At 42.3% G+C, this 14,342-nt stretch overlaps 2 protein-coding genes across 2 annotated transcripts; one reads left to right on the top strand and one right to left on the bottom strand.

Moving 5' to 3' along the window:
- Window positions 1–4,904: 4,904 nt before the first annotated feature.
- On the bottom strand, window positions 4,905–11,166 carry LOC128310882 (unconventional myosin-Ib). The gene is made up of 19 exons (XM_053047624.1): window positions 11,047–11,166; window positions 10,864–10,979; window positions 10,485–10,788; window positions 9,829–10,395; window positions 9,701–9,764; window positions 9,603–9,616; window positions 9,443–9,527; window positions 9,275–9,369; window positions 9,053–9,200; window positions 8,647–8,987; window positions 8,321–8,574; window positions 7,902–8,228; window positions 7,471–7,837; window positions 7,313–7,399; window positions 6,866–7,246; window positions 6,639–6,791; window positions 6,252–6,314; window positions 5,636–5,763; window positions 4,905–5,568 (listed from the first exon to the last, which is right to left on the bottom strand). The coding sequence occupies exons 1-19, from the start codon at window positions 11,158–11,160 to the stop codon at window positions 5,445–5,447; spliced, it is 3,732 nt and encodes a 1,243-aa protein (XP_052903584.1). The 5' UTR covers window positions 11,161–11,166; the 3' UTR covers window positions 4,905–5,444.
- Window positions 11,167–12,148: 982 nt separating this feature from the next.
- On the top strand, window positions 12,149–12,910 carry LOC128297991 (28S ribosomal protein S24, mitochondrial). The gene is made up of 3 exons (XM_053033713.1): window positions 12,149–12,217; window positions 12,283–12,454; window positions 12,530–12,910. Exons 1-3 carry the CDS (start codon window positions 12,197–12,199, stop codon window positions 12,817–12,819), a joined length of 483 nt encoding a protein of 160 aa, XP_052889673.1. The 5' UTR covers window positions 12,149–12,196; the 3' UTR covers window positions 12,820–12,910.
- Window positions 12,911–14,342: the final 1,432 nt, after the last annotated feature.

Raw genomic sequence — 14,342 nt, 5'->3', positions numbered from 1 at the left:
GGGACTTCAACGAGGGAAAAGAGATGAATATATTCGTATTTGAAGCGCCTGGCAAGCGCCTGGGAAAATGAGAAAACGCTCACTTCGGTGAGTTAAGTGTAGCAGTAGCCATCGCAGTAGCTCATGACACAAACCTAAACATTCCGCTCACATCCATTCACAGACGTCAGCACTATTCGATCAGTCTAGATCGTTGATTCATCTTAAGGACGTGTTGTACAACAACGCTCAACAGTGCATAATTTCACGCAAAGCAATGTTCACGGTAAAGTGAGTTAGCAAACTGGTTTAAAAAAACCACAAACCACATAAGCTTCTTTTTGTTTTGTTTCTTTCAAAACTTACCACTACCAGAAGAATGTCCCCAAAGCAGTACGACACCACCGTATAGGTAAGATACTAAATGATTTTTGTATTTTGTTCCATGTTTGTTGTTGTTGTTTTTGCAGTTGTGTTACACGCTCGATTTTTTTTGCGCTCATCATGCATCTCTCTTGCTGCAGTTTTAAAAATGATTTTGCGTTTAATCCATTTATGCCAACGCGTGTTTTTTTTCTTTTGGCGTTTAAATTCTCTTCAGCGCAATCTTCATCCCGCCCTGCGCCTGCATGCCACTTTTGCTTCGTTAATGATGAGATATGTATGTATAATTAAAAATATTGCTCTAACAATGGAGTGAGACAGTAATTGTAATTATATTCGCAACTATATATTCGGTAACTGATGCTCGTAACTAGTTCCATTGGCGTACCAATTTTTGTTTCGCTCTCGCACATCGCCATCTACTGCTGCACTTAATACACATATGTTTTGCCACTCTAGACACTTTCCTAGCATGTTGAGCTTCGCCGTGAGCTTTATTATTTAAATGTTCTTGCTTTTGGCTTTAAAAGACCATTTCCGACATCCGGTCGTATCGGTAGGCATTCGGGGTAGTTGTTAGGTTTCGTTGGGTCTTTTAAAAACATCGCAACCAAATGCAACAGAAATGAAAAATACATCCCAGCGATGATGTTCCAAATGTGTTTGATGTACAAATTTTCTTGAAAATCAAACATTATAGCAGAGAGTTTGTTTAAATACGACGTGCCTCCATGACGGCGTGGAGTAAAATGAGAAGAACCCGAATCTAGCCACAACGTAAGAAGCTGCACCGAAGCCTTCTAGCTGGAACTTGCATCTCTCGCTGTTGCCTGTTACCTTCACCTTATCCGCGCTCTAGGAGTATTGGAAGAAGTTCATGGAAAAATGACTATGGGGGAATTTATGCTACATCATCTAGTTGTTTGCCTTGCCCCCCCACAACTGTTGTTGTGCTGATAAGTGTTACTACACGTTTGCGATTAGTTTACTTCCGTTTCCGTTTCCCATTCCATTGTACACGATACACACACACACACACACGCTATCAGTTGCTACAAGTTTCCTTCTTTCGAAGAAAGTTTTCATAAAATCTCTAATGTTAACTCTATCTCCCGTATAATTCCTTTTTTTGTGTTGTTCTTGTTCCGTTTGCAATCGGTCGGCACTGTTTGTGCATTGACTTTTCTTCCGTTTCTGGTCTGTTGCGCATTCCGCCAGTCAGCTGTACCTTCATCTAAATATTGTTACTATTACGCTTTCATTTCTAAATCACTAAACTATCCAATTTGTCTATTACTTGACATACCAGCTCTTGCTTGTAATAAAAGTGCAACGAAATTGAAAATAAAAACACAATTTTGTTTAAATAAATTGTACGCATCCATATACATTTCGGTTCCAGAATTGTTGTTCCCACAGATCCATAACAGAGAATCTGGCTCCGTTTTTTCGTATTCTTAAAAATCGAACTTATTAAACTTCATTCTTTTCCCGACCTTTGCTTTTACCTTATTAAAACACAGTTTGACACAAAAGGTGCGACTGAATAACGTCCCCCCATTTGAAAAAAAAAAATGTTTAGAAAACGTTCCTGCCTTCATTTCCACAGACTTTTTCCGGCTGATTTCCGTGTGATTCATGCGGCGAAGTAATGTCGCACGCTACCTGGCGCCTTACTTGCACATCTCTCGCAGAACCACCGACGGACAATCAACTGTTCCTGTTTAACAACGTGCCGTTTTGTCTTGTCGTAGTTCTCTGTTGTTTCTTTGCTAAGGTTGTAGTGTACGTTTTCTGCTTCCTTTCCTACCTGCATATTATATTATAATATCATTTTGTTTACGTTTTTAATCATCTGTTACAATATAGTTCATAAGTATTTCTATTCCATTTATGTATGTATATATCTATATGTATGTATATATTTATAAGTATTAGTAAGCGTCATTGATTTGTTTCATCCAAATTCTCCTCCCACATATAATAGTGTAGCGATTTCACAATGCAGTGGTACTGACCTGGGCACCCCTTGGCACGTGCGGTTATAACCGGGTAACGTGTTCCATTTCAAACGTCACAACGCTTCCTTCGCCTCGGAAAAAACGGCATTTGACGGAGACAGGACAAAGGGGTTTTCCTTCTTCCGCGTTTTGGCATCGACGTAATCATTTCAATAGTAAGGTTTATGGTGAATTGGCTACTTGCTTTCAATTATATTTTTGGCACTAACATTATGTTTGGAATGTACTTTTGTTCTACTTACTGTTATGCTTGTTTAGTATAGTTGAATATTTAAATGTCTGTATAAGTAGTTTCATAACTTCTGTGTTGTGGTTGCTGTTGATTTTTTTTGTTCGTTTAGATTCAATGCAAGTTGGCTATATTGGGAGATATTTTTCATTTTCCTAATGATAAATATTAATTGTAGTTAGGTTATGTTTTAGTGATCGTGTGACCGTGCTTTAGCTACACACCTTTCCGCACCTTTTTTTTTGTTTAGAGTGATGCATAAAAAAACTAAACTGTACCCACCACATCGTCTTTTAGTACACCTACTCCCGTGGGGCGAGTTTCACCATTCCGGATTATGATTCGCTTACAAAGTGTCGTATTTGTAAGAGCACATCTCGTCTACCACACACACACACACCCAACGGCGCACAATTGTTCTTTACTGACTACTGATGTTAAAGATTGTGTTTCATATAAAAAGCTTTTAATCCATCCAACCGACCACCGGTTTTTTTTCTCCCGACGAGACACGGACGACGGGTTCGAACTATCGAGCGGAGGAGGAACGAAGTGAACAATACAAAGTTTAAACAATGATTTAAGACTAGAAAGATGTTACAGATCAAGTGCATTTTGATCGACAAGTGCAATGCGAACGACCGTTTGTGAGTGTGTGAGTGTGTATTTTTTGTTACTTTACTTCCGATTTATCGATTCTGTTCCGCTTTATAAAATATTCCACCAATGTTGCCTAGTCGATCATGAACCAGGCTCGGCCGGTGGAAAGGTACGTTTGTTGTTTGTTTTTTTTTGTTTAATGCCTTGGTTAAATGTTGTTTAGCGTTTAGAATAAAAACGTCCAAGCGTGATTGTTTCTTTATGTATTGACACGGTTTTTGCTTCCAGTGCAATCCCTTTTTCATATCATATCATATCGCACAACCCATAGAGGAGGACATTAGCATTTGTAAGGACGACGCAACCGGAGGCGCCCCGAACAAGACGGCGCACGGTGCGCTTACTTTATTTTTTCTTGGCGTATGAAAACGATATAGGAAAAAGACTTCATCGCTACGCTGGTTATCAGTTTGGGTTTGCAGGGGCACCATTTACCACTAACACAGTACTAGTTTGTTGTACACATCATCTAGACGCTATCGATTTAAAAAAAAAACCCAAGGGCGCAAGAGTTTGGTTGAAAACGTAATACAGAACAAGGTATGTAAACGTTGGAACTAACCTTCCCCACCCACAATAAATACACATCAGAAACACACAAAACGCGACTTCGATTACGACTAATTAATTTAACAGGTAAGGCGCTAGACGCGGGAAAACTATTATCAAAATAGATCTCCCTCTGCTTCATTGCGGATTGCTGCTGCTGTGCGTGTATAAAAACTAGCTTATGGGTCCCGTATGGTTTAAAAAAACGTAGGATTTGCTAACATATCACGATTACGACGACGACGACAACGACGACCAGAGCCACCAGACCGCAGGGGCATAATGTGTGTGGTTGTCTTAGGGTTGCAATAACAAATTCTACTATCTACTGTTTCTCTCTTTGTGTGTGTGTGTGTTTTGAGTTAATTTGACAAACGTTTTCCATTCATTGCTAAATTTTTTTTACACTGGTTGCGTTTGTTCGAAGCAAACGGGTCAAATGTTCACCCGGCGCATGCATATTTTCCATTGGCAGGGACAGAGACTAATTACGTACATTTGAATTCGGTTCGGTGATGAAACGTGAAACGTCCAATTGTGCAACGGTGCAAACACTTGAACCGAATGTTCCGATACGCGCACACATCTAATGATTCGATTGTTCTAAACATGCTAAACTCGGTTTATGTGTATTACCACCCTCGCCAAACTAGTATATTGTTGCTCTCATGCAGCGACAGCTAAGAAATTTTGCACTCACTGGTACCTACAAGGGTAAAACACGTTACACTATATTCGCCCCGGGTAAAATCGTACGAGGAAACTAACATCAACTATCGCTCACGGCCTGGCCAATGTGTAACACGTTGCTCGATGCTTCGATCATCCCATAGTGACATCTGGGTGCACAATTGTGCAGTACAGCCTCAGTGTAGTTTCACGTTTTGTAAATTCGATCAACGAACTAAACCACACTATCTCCGACAGGCGCTACATTCATACGTTTGCCCTCTATCTCAGAAAGTTTATATAAAACACGCACACACACACATGCACACCAATTTTCATTAGTTCAACTTGCATTATCCCGTGTGGCCCATCGTAAACAGTATCGAGAAAAGAAAACATGTAAGGAACACTACCCGTAGCTTGGGTTTAACAAAATACAATTCTCTTGCAATGATTCACGATCTTCATCTCAAAAACATGCTATATAATGATCGTACCGTAGGAACAAAGCGTTCGAACTAGTGTTGAAGCGCGCGTCAGGATGGGGAAAAAGGTATAAGACTTACTGTACCGCTGTATTAGGAATGTCTAATAGTACTGTTGATAGATTTAGGACTAGATTTTAATGTGCTAATAGGGTAAAGAATTGCTTGCTTAAATTGCTCCAAAGGTTAACCAATCGACAGGATCAGTACAACCGATGTCTCTTACATTTTTGCTAATTGATGATTAATTCCGTTTCGCCATTGCGTATTGTTGGCGTGTGTCCTCTTGTCTCTCAAAACGACCCCTTTTTTTTTGGTTATGTAGAAAAACAATTTCTACGCAAACTCCAGACCCCGGACTCCAAACTCCATACCGTCGTCATCGGTATAGCTGTCGACCACCAGCAGCGAACGTCGCCGGGCACGGCAGTCCATGAGTGCCGTCTGTGCCGGTGGGGAAGCGTTTTGTTACACGATCACCTCCATCCGATTGCCTTTGCGCGTTACGCGCGTCTGATTGTACGGATTGTCTACCAGTCCACCACACTTGAAGGTGAATATGACCGTCTGTCCACCGAAATTGGCCTCGAAACTAAAACAATACCGAAAGTCATCGTATGATCGCACTAAACAAAAGGTATGCACAGAAAAATACTTACTCGGTACTGATGGTCACTTCCGGCGATTTGGCAGTGGCATTCTGGATCACCAGGAACAATTTCGTGACTATCTCAATTGAGTGTGCAGTTTGAAACACAAAGTCGCCCTTCTTTTTACCTATTTCCGACTGAACATGGAAAAGAGAAAGTTGTTGAGTTAGCTATTTAATATGGGATAATAATTTGTTCATAGAATATTATTCTATTGTATTTTTGGTTGTACGTGTATTATGGCGTTTACTTTCTGAGGCAAAAACGAACTATCAAACAGACTAAAAGTTTCACAAGCATACTTATTATCTGATCTTCCATTAAGAGCGGATTGTGTGTAAAACACATTTTACTAGACTCGAAATGTCCCGGGAAAGTGGCTTTAAACAGGTCTTTTTTCGCTTTTCTACTACAAACAATACTACTCTAACATGTTATTTCTTTTACAAACACAACAAAGCAAAATCACTGGATTTGACAACACAATACACACAAAAATGAGTCGACAGTGGAAGCGCACATTAACTAGTGTGCTAAGGAAACAACCTAATCGCAATGTAGATGTTCAGGGCACTACAGGCAGCAACTATCCTAACACGGGCAGAGCGTCTGCTAGCTGACTTACCTGAAACAAGCATCCGGTGGGTGATTCCGATCGATCGGACATGTTCGACGAGCAATAGTTATCCTACGGGAAGAGGAGAGCCATATGGTTTTGGTGCAAGGAAAGAAAAGTGATAACGATGATCATGAATGTGGAAGGACGCCAAACAAAATGAAAAACATGTACATGAACATCGGAGTACGAGAGCTACACTCTCGCTTCGCTTTGGCCTGAAAATCACAACTCACAACCAACAATCAAACCGATCAAATGGTGCATTGGGGTGTTTTTGTTTCGTTTTTTGTTCTGTCTTTTTTGTTGTGGAAAATGTGCCGTAATTAAGCGTTCAAGTTGGATCCCTGGCAAGTTATCAAGCAAACTGTTTTGCATGATGATCATGAAACTTACTGCGCGAATGTGTATAACGGCGATGTCGTCAAAGTACGGGCTGAGGGACATGCGGTATATTTCCGACGCCGGAATACGGTACTTAATTTGCATCGTTTTCTGATCCAGCAGCAACATTGAGTTCGTTGAGATGACCAACAATATCGGAATGAACTGTACGTGCGGGATAGGAAAGAAATATATCATTTAGAAACGGGATTTGCTTTCTTCACAAACTGTTCACGCACCTTGCCACTGGTTCGTGCAATCTTATTGATGATGTCCGCAAAAACCACGTACTGATCGTTGTGCTCACAGCTCACCCGTTTCCATTGAATATTCTGCCGCAGTCGAATGTAATCGCCATGGAATGGATGGGCTACACTGCGTGGATAGGACACTTTGCGATCTTTGAATATGATGCTTGCGGTAACCTTTTCACGCATACGATTTCGAGCCGGCTGGTCAAACGATTTGCGATATTTGTAGCATCGCCAACGGTGAAAGATGGTGCGCAGCAACTGGGAGGTCTCCGTTAGGAAGGTTGGAGCTGACGGCCACTCGTGGCAGATTGGACTCATATTATCGTGTGGCAGGCGTAGCAACAGTGTCAGCAGGAATTCTCGCGTCTATGGAAAAATACGAAAAAAAGCTTTTTACAATACTCAGTTAAAGCGGAAAACGTATGCACTTACTTTAAGCAAGACAAAGAATCTTCCAATCACTTGTACCGCCCACAATGCCTGCTTTCGAAACTCTACCAAGCGTATTTTCTCTCGTTCCTAAACGGAAAATAGCAAACGGAAAGTATTGACGTGCCTACATCCCACAAGGAAATCTCTGATCTACTCACCCTCCAGGTACGCCAGTAGCTTGCAATGATTAGTTGACTATGGCGAAGCGTCACAAACCGTTTCCGTTTTGTATAGCAACGGTACGTTTTCTGAATCAGCACAGCCAACTCGTTGAGCCGTACCTTGCGAAACTCGTCCAGCTCGTACACGGTACGAGGACTGCGGATGAAAACCTTCTTACGCCCAATAGTAAACTCGGCACCGGGCAGCGGTACACTGCGTATGATCAGCGCCACGCCGTCTACAATCGTTCCAGTGAAGTGCGGCCAAGTGTACTGACACAGTAGCTTGTACCGTGCCAGGAATCGTGCGTGCACCATGTTGAAACAATGTCCGTTACGCCATAGATTTATCAACGGCATTAGACTGCATTGCGAAGAAAGGAGGACTTAGTTTGGGAACGCGCATTCGATGTATTACAAACACTTACCAAAGATAGCGCACTTGGTGCTGCACCAGCCCCAGCTCAAACATTTTCGCCTGTTTCAGCTCGTTAGGTTTGATGCAAAAAATGTAATGATTCGAACGCTGTTCAAGCAACTTTAGCAGCGTTTGAAGCGAGGTTCGTAGGTTGTTGCTTAAGCTCGATGGTTTACGATTCGAGTGACGCTTCGGGTTACCCTCCGGAAAGAGACAGGATGCGATTAGCAGATCGCTCTGAAACAGGCAGCTGCTGATGTGCCGCGGCAACAGGTCAAGGTTTTTCTCGATGAACCCGTTCGTTGTGTAGACGACGGGACCTTCAAAATGGCGTACTCTGAAGAAAGGAAAACGGATAAAGCGCATAATTTTTACGTACGGTTTTTGCTGGAAGGATACGCTCAATATTCCCTTCGAAAGTTCACTTACTGGAAACAATTGGAAGGCAGTGATGCATCGCGTGCTAGAAAGTTGGTGTGACCGGCACAGCACTGATGGAGACGTGTGAGCAAAAGCCCGTCGTTGACGACCTGTGGCTCATCGAGAAGGTGCAGAATACCGAAACAAGGCTTATCGATCAGTTCGCAGATCGGTGCGTTATCAAAATAGTCGATCCGTATCCAGTCCAACCCTTCATTGACGTACAAATCCTGCTGGTGTTTCAACACGCTCTTGATGAAATGCTGAAACATAAGAAAATGGTAAACATCGCTTAATGACCGTCTCTACTGAAGTGATTCTTCGTAAACACAAACCTGTTGCAGTCTTTCGTTGCAGTAGTTGATAGCAAACTGATCGAAAGTGTTCTTCTCAAGCGCTTCGAAACCGTAAAAATCCAACAGACCGATAGTTTTCCCTCGACTACCGACCGTACCACCCGTTTTGAGCTTCAGTGCATCGTTCACCCGTGTTACGATCCATGTGAAAAGCCGCCCGTACAGCGTGCGGCACAGTGTAAACTTGATGCGCGATGCATAGCTGGCATCGATTTCGGTTCCATCCGGTTCTAGCTGTGCCCAGTTATCGCCCAGCCGGGTTAAGCAATTGAAAAGCATTTGATTATCCAACTGTAGCAGTTGCGCAATCTCGTCCAATTCTGAAAATAATGAGACATCAACGACACATTTTTAACTCGAAATATCTCGATCATTGACCACTTACCATACTCGTTGGAGATTTCACAACCTTCGCTGCCGTCGATGTTGGTGGTTGGAATGAACGTTAAGTTGCCAAGCTTGAGAACTACGGCCAAAATGGTGAATATCGAAAAGATCTCATCTTGTCCAAAACCCAATATCTCAAGTGAACGCTTTAGAAGGATGAAAGGAAAAAAACGTATTAAAATAGCTGCAAATGATTTGGTTTGGAACTGTCCTCCCTTACCTTAGTGAAGGTAAAGTTCGTCCTATCGTCCTCATTGGCGAAGCTGTTTTTCAGCAATTCATACTTATCGATGTTTCGTTGCAATTTAAGTGATTCTATTAGAGAACAATATCGTTTCAAGTCATTAATTACTCTTCTGCTGCCATTCGCAGCACTTCAGGTACTTACTGAGCAGTTGAATGTCGGCACCGGAGAGCAATTGGTAGAAAATGTGGAAGTTCCGTTCGCCTGAAGCGTGTGTAGTGACACGAGACTGCAATAGAAAAGTATATGCAAGGATTTATAAAAAAATATTGGACAGTGAGGGGGTTTTTTGCTCGTAGATTACCTTTTCCAACATGTCTTATATGAGCGCAAGCATGACGGAAGGTTAAAGATAGAGTTAAATCTTCGAATGTTATCAGAAACAACATCTGGTGTACTTACATATTGTTAAATGTCCTCCCACTGGATCACCTTTGTAATCGAACTCAATGTCGAAGAATTTACCCTAAAAGTAGGATAAATCAATTATCAAACCATTATCCCCGTCCAATGTGGCCCTTGGAACTTACAAAGCGACTCGAGTTGGTATTCTTCACCGTGACCGCATTGCCCATTGCCTCTAGGAAGATTTCCGCTTGTGCTACACGTTCACGCATCTTTTGCAACTCTAGGTCGCGGATGTACACCTCCTTTGAGATGGATTTCAATATCTGACGACGATGGAAAGTCGATGGAGAGGTCGTTCCGTGATCGTGCGTAAGCGCGATCGACGAAGACGACTTATGAATCGATCGTGTACTGTTGTTGCTGTTCTGATGGCAGCAGCGCATCAGATTGCTGCGCTTTTGCAACGATGGCGATGGCGATGCTCCGCACATACGGTTCAAATCCGCGTGACTACTGGTGCAGTTGTGCTTGGGACACGAGCTTACGGTAGACGACTTGAGCGTCGATTTCGTTGGAAATTCGTTACCCTCCGTCGATCGGCTTATAGATTGGTTCGAGTGCTTCAAACACTTTGGCATGCTGGCCACGGGCATGAAGCCATAGTTAACCATCGCTGGAATGTTTTCCGTGCTTTTGTGGTGTGAAATAAGGTCAAACTCGACCGTTTTTTCATGTGAGCATTTTTGTTGCTGTGAAAGGAGAAAAAGCTGTGGGTAAATATCGGATTTTTGTTTTCATTTTGCACTATTTTTGCACACTAGTCGTAGGAGATACATACTCTCGATGAGTTGTACTTCATGATGCTATCCAGTCGACCACCGGACGGTGCGGCACTTTCAAACGATGACCCAACGCGACTGATTGTAGAATGTTTCGGTGTCGATTGTCTCGAATTTGGATTTGAACCCCGTAGCGAAAATATTGGCGCACGGCTGCGTCGCATTTCGGAAAGTTGGGTCAGAAAGTGTACTATCATGTGCGAGGATTCGGTTTTGCCCGACCCACATTCGCCCGCCATTATGATGCACTGGTCTTCGTTGTAGTTCAGCAGAAACTGGTGGGCCGAATTTGCCAAAGCAAATCTGTTACAAGAGACCATAGAGATTATGCGCTGAGCTAGCCAAGGGTGGTTTGAGGTGAATTATTTATGCACTTACATATGCGGTGGTAGCTGGAAAAGGCTTTTCGTGGCGTACTTGCGAACCTGATCCGGGTTGTATATTTGCAGTGGTTTGTATGGGTTCAGGGCAACCAGAAACGTTCCTATGTAGGTCTGCAACAAGGATTACAGGATTAAATGGCACGATCTGTTCCGACCATATAGTGGGCGCATTGCTTACATAGATCAAATCCCGTTTGTAGCGCTGGTGAAGGTTATTGATGAAGCTCTCCTCGGAGAGATTCTCCAGCAGGACCGAATCCCAGCTGCCAATTTCCTGCTCCATGTTGGGCATTTTCCCCGTATCCGTTTTAACGCTTTTCCGCATTAGGTACAATTCCTTGTGAAAATTGAAGCTGGACTGAAAAACAACCGACGACAAGGCCACTAAACTGGACCACTAATCGTTACCGAGAGGATGCATCGGTCTCTATCTTTCACGGGCAACATCCATCGTAGCAAGCCAAGGGCGCCGATTACATGATGCACATTAATTCGTTTTCCATGCCCCTTTTTTCGTAACACGAGCTGTCATAGGCGTTGCTGGTGTTGCCTTTTTCTTTGAAGCAAAGAACAACCAATACAGCTTCCTCCTTTGGGGAATGGTTTCACTTATTTTAAATTACACTTCTACCAGCGATTCAACAAGACGTATTTCACAATCACATTTTCCCACGCTTATTGCACTGGCTTTTGTTATCCACGAGTAACACTTTTAAGGAAAACAGCTCTTACAATACAGCTTCCATTGATGGCATCACACTTTTCGTTTGATTATTTCACTAGCAAACCCACAGGAAACCCGTAAACAATAACAGAATACACACGGATACACATTAAACAGTAAGTTGGCAACTTTGGCGAAGGCAATTTTACATTCTGCACGGAACCCGCAGAATGGTGAACGAAAACGAGCAAGTTGGAAAACCCTCACACGGTCCAACTTTTTTTCTTCACTTCTACTTCTCCATGCATTCGAAATTTTCCTCCCCACACTATTGACACTTTTCCGATTCAGATAACGTGCAGTACTAGATCGTTGATAAGGCGACTGGGAAGAGCAGGATTCGAAAATTTGCATGTTTGCATTGGTCAACTTGAGGTGAATTCAACTGATGTACAGGTGCAGCAGTGATAATGATGACTATCTTTTACCAATTTTTAACAAAACTCATTTTAAAAACTAAATTTTGCGCCTTTTTCGCACAAAATTAAATTCAGTGGAAGAAGTACAGCTTGTATCTATGTACCTTGGGCGTGGCAAACGTCATAACAAACCGTGCTCACTTTCGTCGCACCAAAGGGGAAAAACACGCATAAAACGTTGAGCAATGTTGTCCAGCATGAATTCGGTAGGAAACTATCGCTTTTATAGTGTAATTGTATGAAATTGGCTCATACCGATCGTTTATTTTAGGTTTCCAGATTCGTATTAACCAGACGATGCGTACATACAACAGCATTCGCCGCGAAATCACAGTCGGGCCGCTACAAGATTTCGCCAAAAGGCGACCGTCCTCTTACGTATGAAATGGCAAATCCACCACACCAAATAGCGCATCGGAAAGCATGGAACTCCTGGAATACATGTAAGACGCGTTGGGAATAGTTATGTTTTCATCAATTACTAGCATTTCGTTAATGGTTATTATACCTCCTTGCAGCCAATCTCGAGGGTGAGTTACGTCCTTCCCAAACCATGCTGGAAGACGATTTCATTCGCCGGTTCATGGCCGGTACTTGGCACGGTATGGTACTGTCGGAAGTGATCATCAAACGGCAACATAATCACGTTCGCATAGCAGCGATCATCAGCCGGTCGATTCCGGCAAGAAAAATGTACTTTCTAATCGGATACTGCGAGGAGCTGCTGGCATACTGGTTACAATGTCCAGTTACCCTCGAGCTGCAAACCACTGAGGATAAAAAAGATGTCATCTTTAAGTACATTTAGTTCACCGCTTGGTACGGGCGAACGTTTGCAATAGGAGCTAGTTTGTATATAGAAGAAACAAAAAACATAAATAACCTTGCAAAATGAACAACCGCACAACAATACGTATTTTTTCATTTACTCATTTATTATTCTTCCTTTGTCGTTCTTCGTTTCATTTCCTCCAGGGGAGTTTATGTTTTCGTTTGGGTCGTTCGTCCACTTTCACCCTCTTTTGTTTTTTGCTTTATTTACTCCGCCATTTGTCCTTGTGTGTGTTTTTGCCAGATATTCATGATCATACGAGGCAATTACACTGTAAATTTAACTTATTGCAATGGTCATTACAAATCGAATACAGTGCATTGATCGCCCTTTGCAGTGTCCGAGTGTTTCTGCACCGGACGAACGTGCGTGTGAGATGTGTGATCTATTTAAAATGAGTTAAAACATAAATCATTATTATGAGGGAAGGGTGTTGCGTTTTGACCATTTGAGAACAGAAAAGGATAAACTTCTTGAGCTATAGAAAAACTCAAAACCAATTCAAATTTTGAAGATCCTACCTTCTCAGAAGCATATTACATGTACACCCCAATTCAGTAAAAATTGTTCTGCTTTTGATGAGCGACAGGAAAAAGAAAATGATTGTATGATGTGTTACTAATGCAATATCCTTTCCATTACGCCGATTGTTACTTTTCGTTTAGCTGTCACGGTTTGGTGTGCATAATCTATACATACGATTGCACTGTTTGCTGAATAAAACCGCACACAATCCCGTTGTGTTGCGATCGTATGAAGGTGTGCGCTTATATTTCATTTGTTCCTTAGAGGCATCGAAAAAGTTGTTCGCAATGTGAGGCATCCCCTTTTCTGTGCTTTTGCATCGTACCTCTTTATGTATAGCCACTTTGTTAGAATGATCTTTCGCGCTGCACAACGGTCAATTGCGTGCAGAATGTCATGCGCAATGGCGCCATGAAGCAGCACGGTAGCATGTAGTCGTTGACCAATCTAAATGGTCGTACAAAATATTCTCCGACACAGTCGCGTTTGTATTTGACTCAGTGAGTGTGGATGTATTAATAATCGTAATCTAAAATCCGGATCAATGAATTATCATCTTTCTAGGAGTACGTTTATCAGCACGACAGTTTTATCCGTTTGCTCAATGATCGGTTCGTAATCGGCTTGCGATGTTCGGTTTATTATGATTTTGCGTATCCTGTACAAATGCGATTGAATATACAGGTACGATATAAACTTCCTTTCGCACTCGTAGTTGCCAAAACGTTCCTAACAGACGCACTATCCGTTTCTTCTGATCAACATATGCTCAGATATGATGTAATGACGCTTATAGGAATTTTGACCACTGTTCACCCCTACTACATTTACGTTGAGCATCTTAACTGATTGCCTCTTCGAATGTTTTACTGTAACAGGTATTTCACGGTAAGATCGCTAGTCACTGTGCCGGAGTTCAAGTAGCTGCTTACTAATTTGACGAGCAAATTTTCGCAACGATCGCCATCACTGTT

This window comes from Anopheles moucheti, chromosome 2, assembly GCF_943734755.1.
Source record: "Anopheles moucheti chromosome 2, idAnoMoucSN_F20_07, whole genome shotgun sequence".
NCBI classification, from domain to species: domain Eukaryota; kingdom Metazoa; phylum Arthropoda; class Insecta; order Diptera; family Culicidae; genus Anopheles; species Anopheles moucheti.
The sequence above is the reverse complement of the archived record's forward strand: the minus strand, read 5'-3'. Positions and strand labels throughout refer to the sequence as shown.

Excerpts from the sequence above, each read along its gene's own strand:
- LOC128310882 (XM_053047624.1), bottom strand. The coding sequence starts at position 11,160 with ATGCCCAACATGGAGCAGGAAATTGGCAGCTGGGATTCGGTCCTGCTG. Across the intron at positions 8,229-8,320 it reads CTGCCTTCCAATTGTTTCCA|AGTACGCCATTTTGAAGGTC; the intron begins GTAAGTGAACTT and ends TCCTTTCTTCAG. Across the intron at positions 6,792-6,865 it reads TTGCACGAACCAGTGGCAAG|TTCATTCCGATATTGTTGGT; the intron begins GTGCGTGAACAG and ends CCGCACGTACAG.
- LOC128297991 (XM_053033713.1), top strand. The coding sequence starts at position 12,197 with ATGTTGTCCAGCATGAATTCG. Across the intron at positions 12,218-12,282 it reads TGTTGTCCAGCATGAATTCG|GTTTCCAGATTCGTATTAAC; the intron begins GTAGGAAACTAT and ends CGTTTATTTTAG. Across the intron at positions 12,455-12,529 it reads ATGGAACTCCTGGAATACAT|CCAATCTCGAGGGTGAGTTA; the intron begins GTAAGACGCGTT and ends ACCTCCTTGCAG.